This window comes from Tenebrio molitor, chromosome 9 (assembly GCF_963966145.1).
Source record: "Tenebrio molitor chromosome 9, icTenMoli1.1, whole genome shotgun sequence".
NCBI classification, from domain to species: domain Eukaryota; kingdom Metazoa; phylum Arthropoda; class Insecta; order Coleoptera; family Tenebrionidae; genus Tenebrio; species Tenebrio molitor.
This window is the reverse complement of record NC_091054.1, coordinates 687,616-704,499: the sequence shown is the minus strand read 5'-3', so window position 1 is coordinate 704,499 and position 16,884 is coordinate 687,616. Positions and strand designations below refer to the sequence as shown.

Below are 16,884 nucleotides of genomic sequence, written 5' to 3'. Positions count from 1 at the left end.
GGTTTGCAAAAGGGTACGACTTAGGTGAACTTAACTGTTTCTTGATCCTGTTGAGAGATTTCTTTTTACTTTCGTCAGCCATAGCTGGATAATAACTGAATTTGATCAAATTTCACATAGATGTCCCAGAAATGTAAAGAGGTGTAAAATGTTTAATTTAGAAAAACTCTAGGTAATGTTTTTATTGAAAAAATCAATATAATATACGACTTTTCGTTCCAAACAAAATTACAACAGCAAATACATACGTATATACACAGCAATTTAATAAAAACGAAGAAAAACGAAACACAAGATTAATTAAATCGATGCGACTTCTTGTCATTTTCCAATCAGTGTTGTACCAACTGACCGATTGGGGCTCTTGTTCAAATGTTTCTAAATCGCCTGAGGCGCTCAAAGTCGAACGTTTTATCTCTAACTGGACAAAATCACAAATAAAAATCTTTGTTACACCTCTTTACACAATCAAACCGAACGTGCGGCATGCAGATTTATTCAAGCAACTTAAAATCAAGTGTCATTATGGTCTTCAGATAAAACTCACGTTTTAGCCGACACAAAAGCATCAAAATGAACTTCATATTTCTAAGACTTTTTGCAAATTTCTAATCAAACTCACCTTGGCCGTCCTGTATCGTCGCAATGGTTGATTAACGGATCCATTGCTCTCAAGTTCCAAGGGCATAAATCGTATCGTGGAGACCTCATTTTCAAAAAATTAAATTGACTGGTGTTGACAAGTATGAACACTGGCTAAGGGATGTTATCCACTGGTGCTCGAAGCACATGGGTATGTTTACAAAAGATACCCCGAGAGAGTGGACCGTACATATAGGCAACCCTCTACTGGTGAAGAATTAAAGAAAGACTTCAAAGTAGTCGCGAAATTTGAAAAAAAAAACTTACTAATGCTGATTAAAATAATAGAACAAAATGGGGTTATGGCAACAAGTCATTAATAAGACATTTTAGAAAGGCAATAACTTAATCATTCTTTGTTCAGTTAAGAATTGTTTCCATTGATTTAAATTAAATTCTTCTTGATAGAAGAATCTATAAAATAATAGTTTTTGTCTAGTTGAAACAGTTCTTAAAAATGATTCAAATTTTGGCAAACAAATTTACACGATGATTTATACACAGTGCTTCCCAAAAAGTTCGCACCAAATAGAAAAACTGTTTACTTATTGATTTGGTGAAAATTGTACTTCGGTAATCGTCTTTGATTTTCTATAGAGGAGTACGACTGACAAAAGTGATCACGTGACTTACAGTATACGTCAAATTTGACACTTTTAAAGAGAATTTCGAAAATGGGGTTTGTGTTGAATATTTGGAAATAATTTTAGAGATTTTATCCTTACGTAGAAATTTTCAAAACAAAATTCGAAGAAAAAAAATCCATCTATTTTTTTTTAAATTCAAAATTTCAAAATTGAAGTTCCACTTGACTGATCAGAAAATGTCTGAGGTAGCAAATCTGACTTTTAAATATCATAAACTCTGAATAAATCATTTGAGTCACTTTTCCAACAATCGTACTTAATAAAGTGACAACCTTGATGCAAAGTTTGTTTAATTTCCTTATTTGTAAAAAAAAATGTTATAGCTTAAAAGAAGCGTCTCGAAAAGAGGAATTCAACCAAGGAGGTTAAAATTTTAACGGTGTTAAACTCAATGCCATTTGACGCCTAATTGGGAGTAATGAACGATTGATTATGATTTTGTACAGAAAAATCACCCAATTTTATGGATTTATTACGAGAATCGCTCTAAAACCACATTCCGATATTTGGCGCTGTAGATTTTTACCACTTTGTTGTTCCATTCTTTTTTTTTCCTCTTACTCACTCACCTTACATGTTTTTCTCTATTAACTTCACTCCTAGACAGCTATTTAACAATTACTTTGCAAGTTTTAATTCAAAAATGTGCTTTCTTTGCAAAAAAAGATTGAAATAATTTTCTTTGGGGGAAAAATCAAATCGGAATGCTGCTGAAATTTTTAAGACGCTGATAATTTTTGTAGCAAATTTCTTTTTATTTTCCACAGAGATTGTCCACATAACATGATTTCCAACCCCCACAATGCTATGGGCGATTGAGGAGCAATAAATCATCCCAAATCGTGCCAATTTATGTTTTCAAATGTATGATGGGTTGCCTAGTTTTTATTTCTTTCTAAATCTTTTTCAAAATCAAAGGCCTCGTATTTCGAGCAAGAAACTCATCATTTCTTGGAGATTAGTTTTTAATTAATCAGGATAAAAATGTTATTGGTTTCTCAATAAACATTATTTCTGGTAATAAAAGTCACAACATAATAGTTTGTAAGTTTAATTTCATCAAAAAAGAGAGTAGTAAAAATTACATCTGAGTTCCATAAAGTAACAAGTCTGACGTAAATATTTGTGTACCACAAGAAATGTACTTTTTGTAGTACGAGTAGCAAAGACTTTTCATTCAATTCGTCGATTATCTGGACCCGGAAAAATATAATCTATTGACCTGCACAATCAGCCGGGACCTGAAATGATAATAAACTTGAGCTTTATCAACAATGAATCAAATACAATTTTAATAGCGTCTATTCGAGATGCCAACACGTGTTTCTCCTTTCGAAAACACCGATAAGGTAAAACCTCCAATCCTTTGTCTCCGCTTCCTACCCACGTTTTTGCAGACTTCGACACAAATCGTCAGCGTAGAAATAGATTTTAATTAAAATCAATGAAGCTCAAGTATCTCCAACAATATAATCATCATAATATGTGTTGGAATCTGGACCAAATGATAAATAATGAGAGAGCTGACTTGTTCTCGACAGACATTCAGTGGTGCTCGTGTCTGCGTCCTGCGAAACACACAAGGTAGGTACTGTTACGGTTTTTGTAATTCGAGATCAGTTGTCAACGCCAATCTGAGATAGGAGTAACACGTATTGGCACTCATTAGACGGAGTGGAACAATCGAATCGCCATAAGGTATCAATTTCCACATAGTCCTCAATACAATTTTTCTAGTCGTGTGGACTTTGTTCGGTGATTACAGAAGTAGAAAATTCGTGCAGGTAATTGTAGTTTTTGCGAAGACACCCCCAGGAAATAATACCAATCCACAATAATTAAACATTGCGTCAAATTGAGCATAACAACGAACAGCAGTGCTCTCTTGCACGTTAGATTGACCTACAAACTACACGTTTCCAACAACTCCAAGGATACCATTGCGATATCACTTTAACTTTAAACGTGTGCAGGAACAGAGTGTTTAATCTCATTTAAAGTTTAACGAACGACAGAATAATTCAATTCCGTTAATTTAAATGCATTGTCGAGGGACCTTCGCGAGTGCTTTATATTGATTCGAAGCCATAGGAAATGCCATTATGTAAAGACATTTTTCCAAATGGAGCGCAGCCAGAGTTGAGAAAAATAGGTGATAAATACTATCGACATTTACTCTTTAACTCTCGCCGAGCCATCATCGTTAACCATTTGTCAAGAGGTCAATTGATCAGAGGCAACTACCAATTAAAAGTAAGTCCCCTAATTGTGCTTAAGTGGTGTGGCGGCGCTCAAAAATTCTTGCGTTTTCGAATTTTTGCTCAGGTTTCGCAAAAGTGATAACTTGTGTCGGTTTAAATTGTCAGACAAGAAAGGAGTTTTTACCGGTGTATTGTTCAAAACAATACTTATGTTTCGACAACGATGCTGGCATCATCAGAACGAAACGTTTAAGAACAAGGATTTTGTGCAGCTTAAATAAAATTTCTCTCGTATTATGTGTGTATAATATGTAATTATTAAAAAAGATATAATTACAGCATTTAATAAATATTTCAACCTTGTAAGTTACCTGGTTTGTTTATGTTTTTATTAAACATTTTCTATAAAGTTGAGCGAATAAAGTTCAGACGCACCTGTCTTTTACATTTTATAATTTCACCTGCCACTAAGGTTGTTTGAAATTTTATAACAGCATTAGGATCTTTTTATGAATTGCTTTCAGTGTTTTATTGGTTGTTTAGTCAAAATCTCATAATTATTCAAGAATCAAGAATTTAAAAAAAGCAAGCTGGGTTAGGTAAGTTAAAAAAAGACAAATTAATACACTTTTTAATGTAAGAAAGAGAGAGAGAGATCTCGCAAGAATCAAAACAGAATTAATTATGCAGTCGATGTTGTTATGATTGCAAATTGAGTAGTACAACGTCCTTTCGAATATCCTGTGATGACAAAAAAACAACCGTAATTACAAAGTTATAAAAACCGTAATTCACAACTTGGTGGTTCAAAATTCGTGGAATACTGCCCTGCCCACCTGTCAATACTGTCACAACTGTCAAACGATATAAATAAAAACAAAAAGCACAAAACAGGGGCTAGGGTTAGCTGAGCGGCGGCCAGATTTTTGTTTATCCATTACTTGGTGAGAACAAAAAGACAAATCACGAAATCTAAATCGGAACTGTGTTAATAAACCTAATTTTTTTTGTAGGAATGATAAGTAACACTGTGGTGCAGCAGTGTTGCTTCTATTTCAACAAGGTAATCTCTTTGGATACTTGGAAAAGGTGAGACAGGGCAATGGTAAAGGTTCTCGATGAAACATTTCTTGCAGAATACAATGGATGAACAAAAAAGCCCCGCCGCAGGAAGCTTACAACCCGACACCCATCGAGCACGTCGCCAACGTGATCACGCACGGGGTGTGGATTTTGCCGAGCATACTCGCGACTCTAGAACTTCTAGAGAGATCTCATAATGGTGCTCAAACCCTGTCGGCGCTCGTGTACGGCGCCACGCTTGTCTTTCTGTTCAGCATCTCGACTTCCTTTCATTGTAGTTTTTTCTGTAATAAGCGTGGGTAAGGGAGGACGGGTGTTTAACAGGCTTGAAACAAGTGGCGGCGAAGGTCAAGGTCGTAATTGGGTAAACGGTCGTTTGAGAATTCATATTTCAAAACTGGAACGAGAAATAATTGTTTTGTATGCTCATGAATTATGGGTTTTAATTGATCAGTCGAATGACCCACTTAGGGATAAATTGTTAAGCACATCTTCACCCGTCGAGTGCATGGCCGCTGACGAGATTTTTTTTTTTACAAAATTGGTACTAACGGCTGTCATGTGTTAATGACACATGTCAAAATTCGCCGCTTGCTTGATTCCAGTCTGTTTGTATTCGTTACCTGTCGGACTAAAGCCCCACTTTCAGAAAGCTCAAAGATGTCCTCCATCGATGTGATAGGGCTATGATTTACGTGTTCATAGCCGGCTCATACTTTCCCTGGCTGACCCTCGAACAACTCCCAAAAGAGGGATGGGCTTCCTCGATGCACTGGTTCGTGTGGTTTTTGGCCGTGTTGGGCATAATCTACCAGCAAACCTTCCACGAGAGATACAAGAGTCTCGAGACGTGCTTCTACCTGGTGATGGGAATCGGTCCCGGCTTGTTGGTCATATCCGAGGTGAGACCCCCGCTTGTCCGATCTCTTGTAAAAAGTCATTTCCAGCACGAATTTTCCGGACTGACGGAGGTGAAGGTCGGCGGCGCGCTGTACGTGGTGGGGGTGATGTTCTTCAAGAGCGACGGGATCATCCCCTGCGCCCACGCCATCTGGCACCTGTTTGTGGTGATGGCCGCTGGAGTGCACTACTACGCCATACGAAACAATTTGTACCCAACAGATTCACACTCCAACCGATTTAGATAATACTGTAGGGATTGACCCCGGGAACAAATTATTTCTTGTTGTTAGTCGTGAAGCTAGTACCGTCTTTCGAATACTTGTAACCATAAATCATTATCAGTGATTGCGCAATCGGATCGCCGTTATCTGGGCAAGATAACGAGCGAGAGTACTCAGATACAGGGCTGTTTGTAATATTAGAGTCATAGTCTTTCTGTAAAGGTCCTTTCGGATCAAACGTTTTTAATGTAATTTTGGTCTGAAGAATTGTGGCATCAAAAGCGACAGTGTTGTGTGACCATGACTTTTTATATTTAGATTTTGAGGGACTAGTGGCGCCACCACTAGCAGTACTGTCGCCGGTTTGTCGCCAGAATCTAGACCGATTGCTCCCCTTCCAAACTAGAAATTAGAAGTTTCCCCACACGAATACTACTGCTCAATCACAATTTCTACTCGATCGATGTTAGAAGTAGATTTTTTGACCAATCGGTGTGACAGATACTCATCCAACTACTCAGTCTTAGAACAAATGAATCGGAAAGGAGAAACGAAAATGTCAGTATTAGACAATTTTCTCGGAGCTTTTTGAAAGTGAATTGTACGTCGATACAAGCCTCAACCAGTGATCAATCTTCCAAAGAAACTCCATTATTTGTAAATACAATAAAACTAGTTTGTGTGTACGATTTGTTTCTTTCACTCGACCAGTTCAAGAACATCCCACGTACGAGCCCCTGATTTGTGGGCCGCATAATGCACCCCTATCGACAAAACTTCAATCCGTTTTTTAATTAATTCCACCATTTTGACGTTTTGTGGTTGAAATTAATTCTGACAAAGGCCCAGTTGGTTCAAGGTCACTCGACTCTTGTCACTAGATTAAAGCGTGAATTAGAAGATTGAAGTCGCCATGGTTACCAGTAATCAAAACAAAACCTGAAGTTTTCGTTTGAATTCCGTAATGTCAAATTAGAGTAAGAGCGTTCGTTAAAGTGCAATGTGATCGAGCGTCGCTTCGAGGAAATTTACCGGAAATTGGGTAAGTTGCGGTGGTCGGGTGATTGATGGGAGATGGTTTTTCGCAGCGAAATTTAAGTGGTGGCGCAGCACCATGGAACCGAATATTCCAGCGAGGAACGAGGAGTACAGTGTCAGGAACTCCACTGACATACCATCGCATGGGACCATACCCAAGTGGTTGGACGAGATATCACAGTGAGTGGTGGTTGGAGGTTGCGAGGAGGTGTTAATTTTTGGCTTCAGGAAAGTGGTGCAGAACCACGATTTGCAAATGGAAAAGAACAGGGATCTGGCGTATAATGTTGATGTGAAGAATTTCTTCGACGGTTTGGATCGGGCCACTCGGTGAGGTTCACATCCTGAATCAAAATTTCATGAAAGCCTTAACCTTTCGCTTCGATTTTCGAAATGTAGTTGGTGTAGATGTGTTACACATGTCTTACAATTTACATGAATTAATTTTTTATTCTTGTGGCATGGCATGATTGTCTGTAAAAAGCTTTATTGCAACGAATATTTATTTCGAATAAATTCGCACAGTGCAGCAACGGGTGAGCTTAAAATGATAAGAATACCAGAAGTTCTGTAAAATATTAAGAAGTTGATGTTATCGTATTCATTTATTTTTAAGGTAGTTCTAACAGGGACGTGAATGATTGCTTATTGCGAAGAAAATTTGCACGAGTGGACATTTTTGAGGACCAATAAGCAAGAGTAGACACCCTTCTGTCAGAATTACCAAGAAAAAATGAACGAATGAAATATATTTTGCATGACTATTGGTGATTCCAGCTATCAGTGAGACATCCAATGTGAACTGTCTGCAAAAATGACTAAAAATAAGACCGATAAAACAAATTGTTGTGTTTTTGGCTGTAACACGTGCCGAAAACACGAACCAGAACCATGTTTCTATTTCTGCGTTGTGGCGTAAAGGCAAAATATGTTTTCACCGAAAATATTGTCGGTTCTAAAGACCGGATAGAGAAAAGAAAACAACGTGGAAGTGCTTTATTATTAATGGGAAAATCTTCCTCTAATTATATGAGGATTTTTTGAAGTTAAATACTTTGGGGGAGATTCACGAAACTGCAAATTTGCAAATCATGGTTTTGAATTTGCAACGCCTTATCGAGCCTTATCGAGTTTCGTGAATGACCCCCTTAGTATTTAAAGGTTATACATACATATTTTGAAATTATTTATATCGGGAGACTACACAAGGCACTTGTTGGTAGACATAATCCAAAATTTTCGTACCTTGTTTCCACTACTTTAGCAACACTACATCAAATTAATAACTTCGCTTCGCACTTTTACGCCTTTCACAACACATCCGCTTTCTGTTGTTGCCTCTAATAAACTAAAGTTTTGTGTACCTATTACCTAACCTTAAAAAAAGCCATCACAAAAACCGCATATTTACGTAAAACCAACAACTTATTTTAAAAAACAATGCACAAACGTAACCCGGATCGAGCGAGAGTATGACTTGGCAACAGTGGCGCCCCAACGGTAGCTGAAATCGCCAATTGCGATGAACATTTGAAAACATCTGAAAGAATGACGAGGCGTAGCGTTGTCAATACCTAAGTGTTATATAACACAATGACCAATAAGTGGTCTAAAATGTTGTATGAAAAACATTATCGCTGCAAGTGGTTCGGGATTGGTTGAAAATATTCAAATGGACCGAATGATTAGCGGAGTGACGTCATTTGACAGATGTATGCAGTACCTAGTGATTCTAAGTTATTTAAAAAATATGGTAGTGTTTTTCGATCTTTATATGTATGTACAGTTGTGGAAACAGAATTTCGGGTAGCATTTTTCTGTCACTTCAACAAAATCTCTGTAAACTAACTTTTACTGTCATCATGACTGACATTTAAAAATTAAACTTTTCTGTGTCAGTCACGCAGTCAGTTTTTGAGTTTTGAGTCAATTGCACTATTTTCATCTGTTGCCCACCCGTTATTATTTCACTAATCACAATGTTTGAATATCAAAAAGACAAAAACATGACAAGAGTAAAAAATGAGGTTATTAGCGTAAAGGTCGTTTTAGAGTTTATGTTATGACATTGACAATACTGCCCGAAATTTTATTTCCGCAACTGTACCTATTGAAGAAAAGTAATCTCGTATTACTTGGAAAACTTGTAGAGTGTAGAATTCAAAATAGACACAAAAGTACAGAGTTTGAAAACAATCTTTTAAAGAATTTCTCTTGGACCTTTTTGCCGTAAAAGAAATTTTGTTTTGCGATGGATGTCTGCGATAACTCCTTTTCGCTGAGGAACAAAGTGTCCGTGAAAAACATGTATCGCGCGTTCAAATGAAATCCTGGGCTGGGAAGGCGTTGGAAACCGTCAATTGTTGTGCTTTTTTAAAGCGTAGATTAATTGGAGCATGTTGAAAGCTAACCTAAAATTTAGAGCCAAAAAAAATCTTTCTTTTTTCTTTCTTTGCAATGTTTTACATTGAAAATAGAATAACGTAACGAATTCCTATTCTCGAAGCAAATAGGTATCTTAAGGCACCCTTTGCTGAAATAGAAGTTTATTTAACGAGTTCGTGTGTAAATTGGGATTTTTTGGCATGAGTGGCCTAAAGTCCATTCAAAAATCAAAAAAACCACCAACGTCGCATTTTCCTCGATAATTACTATCGGCAACGCTGTCTAGTGTAAAATTTGATGAGACTTGTAATTTTTGAGGTTAAATGTTTGTTAAGTGTCTTGTTTTTGTGGGCAAGTTTAAGTAAAAATAATAAGAATCAATAAATAAATGAAACGTGCTGCTAATAAAACAATATGAACGAAATTCAAAGCAATTGAATTTTATTTTGAATCAAATAAATGTCATAATTTATAGTTACCAACATAGGATGAAAAAATATTTACCTAGGGTTTTTTAAATTTTACCAACCTAAAGCAATAGGTGGTGGTTTTTTGGTTTTTGAATGGACTTTAGTTTAAAACGCGAGTGAAAGGAGCGTTTTAAAGGCCCACGAGTGCCAAAAAGAGTCCAATTTACACACGAACGAGTTGAATACATCGTTGATTGCAACAAAATGTCATTCGTGTCAAACGGCGGGAAATTCAAACTTTACACTGTTCTAAACGATTTAATTTTTCCAACGCCTAGGATTTAATTTGAACGCGCGAAACAATACTTGAGACATTTCGAAAATATTTTAATATCCATATCCGGATTACGAAGTATCCGCATTACAATGTTTTTATTGATGCATTTCTACACACCCAGAATAAAACGAGAGCCGTACGAGTAGGTACATGTGGTATTCTGTGTTACATACAATAAATTAAATTTTGATTAATCCTCTCGGTTTGTTTAATTTTTAAAAACTACTACTAAAAACAAAGTCATTGAAGTTTAAAATCCACCAATTTATTAGTTTTGCGTAATAATAAAATGAAAAACATTTTGAATATTTGTCGAAAACTAAACAGCTACCTGCTCCCAGTAAATTTCACAGTTTTTACCTAACTAAATTACGTAAATACAGTACAATGTTTGAATGACTTGTTCACCAGTAATCAATTACCGATAAAGCATGGATGCTAATTAAACAGTGTTGGCATTTACATTACAAAGGGAATGTCCTAGACCTATTTTATGCATTTTGTTTGCCGGTTAGGAAGAATACGAGGTTTCCAGTTATTAATATGCAAGTTTGTGGCGTTTTTTGTAAATAATTGACACTGGGGTCTGGGGCAAAAGTTCTTTGTTTCTGTTAACGATTTGTTTTCAATGTGGTATAAATTATCTCTAGTGTGTATTCACCTTTTAAGGTAATTCTGTGGCTGCTCCATTTTCTTATGAAAGGACATTTTTAATTTTCTTTCGGAAACTCGCTCCAAATATGATTTGGATTTTTTTTCGAATAGGGTTGGAGCGCCTTTACGGCTTTACGTGAACCTTTAATACTATGTACTAAGAATATTAAAAACGTTTAAGGACACTTAGTTACTTGAAGTAGAACAATATCAATAGACACTTATAGAAACGTTTAATTCAATTAAGATCAAATTACTTTCGTAATATCGTCATTGTTACCAAAAAATAAATAAAGCGTCATTCTCTTCTGTAGCAGATCGAGATGTTGCTCACTGATCAAATTGCGTTCCAAAAATAATAAACCTGTGAAGTTCCGATCAATAATAATTGTTGCCCACGCGTTCATTTATGTTTTCCGATACGAATTCTCTCATTTCTCTCCAGTTCAAATTCGACAAACTAATGTTTATCTTCTCTCTTTTCCTAAGGTTTCAGGTCAATTCAAATTTTTATATAACGATAACACGAGGAATTTTTTTAAATATCATATTTTTTTCGTCGTTGCTGTTAAAATTGTAATTTCAATACAGTCAAAAAGAGTTTTGCAAATGTGGATTTTGCTTTTGTTGCATCTTAACAAAAACAGTTGATATCGACAGCAAGTGCAATCAAAGTTATACACTATAATCTCATTATTATCCACAAGCACATATTGAGACATCTTTTTCACGTTATTTTGCCAATTACAGATTAATTACATCATTAAAGCCATCAGCCGTCAATTTTTGTCACTACAAAACTTTAGTATGTATGCAGATAAAAATAAAATTGGACCCACAAATGAGCCTTGTGGTACGCCGTGGTGTAAAAGAAATTACGAAGAAAGCGTAACGTCAATAATCTTATTAAATATAAAATGAGACTCACTCAATACAGGGTGTTAGTAAATGGTTGGGAATAAATTTCGGGGTGAATTTCTTATGAAAAATGTGGCTTAAAACCTAAATAAAGTTTTTCGTTAAAATGAGTAGTTTTCTCAAAAAAAGAAAAAAGAAAAATAAATGTATTTGGCATATCCGTACTGCGAAATAAAAAGGTATAAAGAAAAAATTTAACTGTGGAACGTTGAATTAAAAAAAAAAAAGAAAAATCAAAACTAATGCGATTTTAGGCAGACAAATGAACTTATTAGAGAAATTCTCCAACAGTCGACTACATTTGTTTTTTTTTTTTTTTAAGAAAACTACTCATTTTAACGAAAAACTTTATTTAAGTTTTAAGCCACATTTTTTGTAAGGAATTCACCCTGAAATTTATTCCCAACCATTTACTAACACCCTGTATAACGAGTTAGAGTTAGATATGATCTGAATTAGTACTTGTTCCATATTGTACTCGTAAAATACACAGGGTGTTTCAAAATTGGCAACTTCCGAATTCAGAGCGTGGTAGGGAAGGACACAGTGGAGCTCGCAAATACTTAGAAAAAAAAAATCGCTCTTCCTGAAGAAGATATAAGCACTTTGATTTTGTTCAATACATAGCAACCTGCATATCCACAGTAACAAAATACTATTGTAGATACGTTGCCGTTCCATTTTTAAGAAAAATTACAAAAATTTAAGATTTTTTTTTACTCCAAAGTAAAGCTATTCTCAAAAAATTGTTTTACGTTACTATTTCCTACAATAATCTACACCATAAATAACAATAAACACTGAAGTTTTCAGCCTGTATTTGAAGAAAACGCAGTTCAAAGAGTGCACCTTCAGACCAATGTATCTTAGTGGGGGGAGTCCCGATTTTTTTTTTATTTCCATATTTAGACTACTGAAGTGATCCCCTACAACGCTCTGAATTCGGAATTCGCGAGTTTTGAGACACCCTGTATATATTTTTTTAAACATAAAAAATTCTTTTACTTGGGAGATTTGAGTTGATAAGAATTTAAATTCAAAATAAACATTAATGTAATTTTGTGTGCAGTAAATCGAGCGAGTCAGCATCTGCAAAATTCGGGCGGCGCTCATCGCTGACTTCCCAGTTACTGGACACGAGCTCGACCATATCCATGACCTCGAACACGGATTATCTGATACCGAGATTCGACGGCAAGTTCGACATCAAATCCTTGCGCCCAGACCCGTACCAGATCGACCTGGAGAAATCGTGGAAGAGCCTGGACAACTTCAAACAGTCCCACAAGGGACGCCTGGACAGTGCCAAAGACCTAGACCTAGAACCAAAAATCGGTAAGTGAAGGAACACCAACTCCCTCCTCCTTTGACGATGTAATTTCCAATAAACAAATTGAGCCGCACCTGTCGTTTTCTGTGAGTTGGTGTGTTGTCGACTTATTTTTAGGCGATTTCGATTACGTTTTGTCGCCGATCTCCTCCAACGAGAATTCCGAAAACGAGATCGGCACGGTCTATAGTCCCTCTCTGTTAGAGAAAAACGTGCCAAACAGGAGTCGCAGCGAAATGTCCAATTATTATTTCACGTCGCACGAGAAAAAATTCGCTGCCACTTCGAAAAGCCAAATGGAGTTGTTCCCCCGCCAGCGGTACGACCCCGCCTTCGAGAAGAAACTGAGCGAGTACCAGTTGAAGATCGACAAAGAGAACAAACTCAGAGAGGAGATAATCTGCGAGCTGCTGGCGGAAAACGAGAGAATCACCGAGAGACTGAAGAGCCACAGTTTGGAGAGAGGCGGCGAGCCCGGAGGAATCCTCTCTTCGTACCGCAAGTACAACACCAACTCGAAGTACAAGAGCAAGAGCTCCAAGAAGAACCACAAAGAAGCGAAGCTCTCCAAGGAGAGCGTTTTCATCATTCCCGAACTGCCCACAGGACAGACCTTGATCATCGACATACTGAGCACCTGGGGGGACAAGTACTACGTGGGTCTCAACGGCATCGAGATCTTTGGGGTCGACGGAAAACTTGTGAAAGCCAGACGAGTAAGGCTGGCTCTTTTGGGGCGAAGTCGACCTCTGAAGATTTTTTTTCAGGTGACCGCTGTGCCCCCCAACGTGAACGTCCTCCCCGAATGCAACAACGACCCGAGGGTTGTGTCAAACCTGCTAGACGGCGTTAACCGCACCCAGGACGACATGCACATATGGTTGGCGCCCTTCGAGATGGGGTGCAGTCACATCATCACCGTAGAGTTCGAGGAAGTGGCCACCGTGTCCATGATCCGGATCTGGGTGGGTACTCGATCTATACAGGGTGTTTTTGAAATGCGTACACAAATTTTAATCACGAGCTACTGGGTTCTTGTAGAACTCGGAAAAAATATTTAAAAAATTCTATGTCAAAAAATTTAAAAAAATGACATTTATTTTTTGAGCTACAATTTTTTTAAATCGATTTTAGTTTTCTACGTTGTCCTACAACTGCGTAGGTAAAATTTCGGCACATTTTAAAAATACACCCTGTATATCATGTTTTATAAAATGTACACCAGTGCGAAGTACCCTATAGGAAATCTGGAAATATGCTTTAAAACAAGGAAACCGCATTGGTGTACGTTTTATAAAATATGATATACAGGGTGTATTTTTAAAATGTGCCGAAATTTTACTTACGAAATTGTTTGACAACGTAGAAAACTAAAAGCAATTAAAAAAAATTGTATCTCAAAAAATAATTGTCATCTGTCATTTTATTTTTTGACATAGAATTTTTTAAATATTTTTTCTGAGTTCTACATGAAGCCAGTAGCTCGTGGTTAAAATTAGTGCATGCATTTCAAAAACACCCTGTATATTTTGGAGTAAGCTGAGTCCGACAACTTCTCGCAGAACTACAACAAATCGCGGATCCACTCGTACCGAGGAGTAAGAGACATTGTGATGTTCTTGGACGACACCCCCATCTTCAAGGGCGAAATCGCCAAAGCTTGCGGCGGAATGTTGGGCGGAATTGACGCTTTCGGTGATGTATAAGGTCGAATCATCTCTGTAGATTTCCGCACAGCGCTCTCCTTCCAGACGATTCTCTTCACCACCGAGGACCAAATTTTGGAAAATATAGCCAAAAACGATCCCTCGTACTCGTTCCTGACTTCAGGGCCGAGCACCCCTACCATAATGGAACGACCGCCGACGTCAGCTCTAACGTCTGACGTAAGACGCTTCGAAGATGGCCTCCGCGTTGCTCATCGCGTGTTGCAGATTCGACCCATCACGGGACCCGTCGCTAAGAACTCTCCGACCGATCAGATCTTGCTGGGGGCGAGTCAGATCGATCTTGTTTTGTTGTCGAATTGGGGTCACGTGGGGATGATTGGTTTGACGGGTTTGGAACTGGTGCAAGGCAACGAGACTGTCATCATGGTCAAGTCGAATCAGTTGAGTTGCAGCGTCAGAAGTGAGACTTCTCGTTTGTCGAATCTGATCAACGGGGTCAATATTACCAATGAGGTGGGCGATATGTGGTGGGTGCCGTTCGAGTTCGGTGAAGAGGTCACGGTCAGGATGGATTTTGAAGACTTCAAATACGTATCAGGTCTGCTGTTTCCCTTTTACGAACAAGTGGGGTCTTAAAGCAAACCCTTGACGAATTCCTCTCACCTATATCAGTTTTTTTCCTTCTTACGTCGCTGTTGACCTTCTCTGCAGGTATCAGAATATGGAATTACAACGGCAACTTGGAAACCTCTTACGCCGGGGTCCGCGCCATGAAGATCCTCCTCGACGGCAAACCGGTGAAGAACCCCTTGACCAAAAACGAAATCTTTATCTTGCGGAGAGCTCCAGGTAACCAGCACTACGATTTCGTCCAAGACATCAAATTCGTCGAGGATCCGAAAGACCCGGAGGAGCACCAAGAGGAGATGCCTTCTCTTTTGGACCAGGACGAATTCTACGAGCCATCCTCTATGCCCGAAGGCTTCGTCGTTCAGTTGATAATTTTCTCCAGCTGGGGGGATCAGTATTACTGCGGCTTGAATGGGTTGGAACTTTACAACCAATACGGAAAGAAGATAGTGCTGGAGGAGCAAAGTTTGTACATTTGCGAGAAGAAATGTCAATTGGTAATGTCTTGTCTTGTAGATATCTGTGCGTATCCGGAGAGTGTGAATTCACTACCGGACGTGGTAGGGGATGTGAGGACGCCGACAAAACTGATCGATGGGGTTAATGACGACCACACGGGATCCCATGCGTGGTTGGCGCCCATAATACCCAAACATTTGAACAGGATTTATGTAGTAATGGACCAACCGATTGTGGTGTCTGTGGTGAAGTTGTGGAATTATTCTAAAACACCCACCAGGGGTATCAAAGAATTTGGGGTGGGTTTGACGGTACAAGTACCAACGATTTAATTAGGAAATGGGTTGCAGATTTTGGTAGACGATCTGTTGGTATATAATGGTACTCTAGAAAAGTATTCTCTCAATATGGATGGTTACCAGACTGTTTTATTTACCGAGAACGAGGCTATATTAGGAGAAGAATACGATACTGTAATGAGGTACCTACATATCAACAATTGTTGTGTTTATTTGTAAATTGATGTTGTGTAAAATTTCAGAAACAGTGCATTCCCTCAAGATGTGATTCTGTTAGATGAAGACATAAGAACTACAACAGGAGGTTCTCTTTCTGAGGCGGACCCCGCGTTAAGACCATTTACGTCAGTCAATCTATACGATAGGGGCTACACGTCTTTAAGTCATTAAATCTAAGGATTTTTGTATATAGTATGCATGCATGTATGTTCAAGATGTTAACAATTTTGTATTTTTGTAGATATGTCAAAAGTCAGAGGCCCGCTGCAAATTCGAAAAGTCGGGCCTTAGTACTTACACGCATTTTGTTGTCTCTCGATGCTCTCTATTAAAGAATGTTTTTAAAAAATATCGAATTTTATTTAAACACTTTTGAGGTTATGAAACTTTTTTTTGCTGTGGGAGCCAAAAATATGGATTTTTGCGATTTTATCTAAAACGGAAAAATACAGGTAAATTTTTTTCGACACAGAAGAAGCGCCTTGACAAGGGCAATCCAACGGTGCAAAATTCATTGCCATATGTTGCTTAATAAGGGAGCTATGGGCGTTTAAATGATTTTTCGAAGTGAAAATTATATAGAAGGGGGGTGTTTTTCGAAAAATTTTTTGTCGCCGATTCGAAGCAAATTGCTGTCAGTTATTGTATAGGGTCAGTTGAATTCAGGTATAGTAAAAGTTCCGACCATTGAAATCAATTTTTGCTGTGGGAGCCAAAAATATGGATTTTTTGTTTTTTTGCGATTTTCTCTAAAATGAAAAAATTCAGGTAAATTTTTTTCGACTCAAAAGAAGCGCCTTGACAAGGGCTATCCAACGGTGCAAAATTCATTGCCATA

General features: G+C 37.8%; 2 protein-coding genes and 1 long non-coding RNA gene across 6 annotated transcripts; 2 read left to right on the top strand and 1 right to left on the bottom strand.

The window, feature by feature from the left end:
• Window positions 1-2,324: 2,324 nt before the first annotated feature.
• LOC138137984 (uncharacterized) lies at window positions 2,325-5,337 on the bottom strand. Its single transcript, XR_011161934.1, has 2 exons — window positions 5,197-5,337; window positions 2,325-2,530 (listed from the first exon to the last, which is right to left on the bottom strand). It is a non-coding gene; the product is annotated as an uncharacterized lncRNA (long non-coding RNA).
• On the top strand, window positions 2,529-6,383 carry LOC138137983 (monocyte to macrophage differentiation factor 2). 4 transcript variants are annotated; one of them, XM_069057621.1, is made up of 6 exons: window positions 2,529-2,638; window positions 2,687-2,873; window positions 4,504-4,579; window positions 4,627-4,872; window positions 5,223-5,475; window positions 5,521-6,383. In XM_069057621.1, exons 2-6 carry the CDS (start codon window positions 2,804-2,806, stop codon window positions 5,719-5,721), a joined length of 846 nt encoding a protein of 281 aa, XP_068913722.1. In that variant the 5' UTR covers window positions 2,529-2,638; window positions 2,687-2,803; the 3' UTR covers window positions 5,722-6,383. The 4 variants fall into 4 exon arrangements, with proteins under 4 accessions (XP_068913722.1, XP_068913725.1, XP_068913724.1 ...); XM_069057624.1 differs by lacking the exons at window positions 2,529-2,638; window positions 2,687-2,873 and adding exons at window positions 2,882-2,987; window positions 3,055-3,542; XM_069057623.1 differs by lacking the exons at window positions 2,529-2,638; window positions 2,687-2,873 and adding an exon at window positions 2,882-3,542.
• A 211-nt stretch (window positions 6,384-6,594) lies between these two features.
• On the top strand, window positions 6,595-16,397 carry LOC138137982 (protein KATNIP homolog). The gene is made up of 13 exons (XM_069057620.1): window positions 6,595-6,739; window positions 6,786-6,915; window positions 6,964-7,065; window positions 12,509-12,774; window positions 12,887-13,485; window positions 13,537-13,734; window positions 14,332-14,469; window positions 14,521-14,655; window positions 14,704-15,037; window positions 15,151-15,534; window positions 15,586-15,827; window positions 15,879-16,009; window positions 16,070-16,397. Exons 2-13 carry the CDS (start codon window positions 6,812-6,814, stop codon window positions 16,215-16,217), a joined length of 2,781 nt encoding a protein of 926 aa, XP_068913721.1. The 5' UTR covers window positions 6,595-6,739; window positions 6,786-6,811; the 3' UTR covers window positions 16,218-16,397.
• Window positions 16,398-16,884: the final 487 nt, after the last annotated feature.

Coding starts and splice junctions, on each gene's coding strand:
- LOC138137983 (XM_069057621.1), top strand. CDS start 2,804: ATGAGAGAGCTGACTTGTTCTCGACAGACATTCAGTGGTGCTCGTGTC. Junction 4,580..4,626: donor TCTTTGGATACTTGGAAAAG/GTGAGACAGGGC, acceptor CATTTCTTGCAG/AATACAATGGATGAACAAAA. Junction 5,476..5,520: donor GCTTGTTGGTCATATCCGAG/GTGAGACCCCCG, acceptor AGTCATTTCCAG/CACGAATTTTCCGGACTGAC.
- LOC138137982 (XM_069057620.1), top strand. CDS start 6,812: ATGGAACCGAATATTCCAGCGAGGAACGAGGAGTACAGTGTCAGGAAC. Junction 7,066..12,508: donor GGTTTGGATCGGGCCACTCG/GTGAGGTTCACA, acceptor TTTTGTGTGCAG/TAAATCGAGCGAGTCAGCAT. Junction 15,828..15,878: donor GGGGTATCAAAGAATTTGGG/GTGGGTTTGACG, acceptor AATGGGTTGCAG/ATTTTGGTAGACGATCTGTT.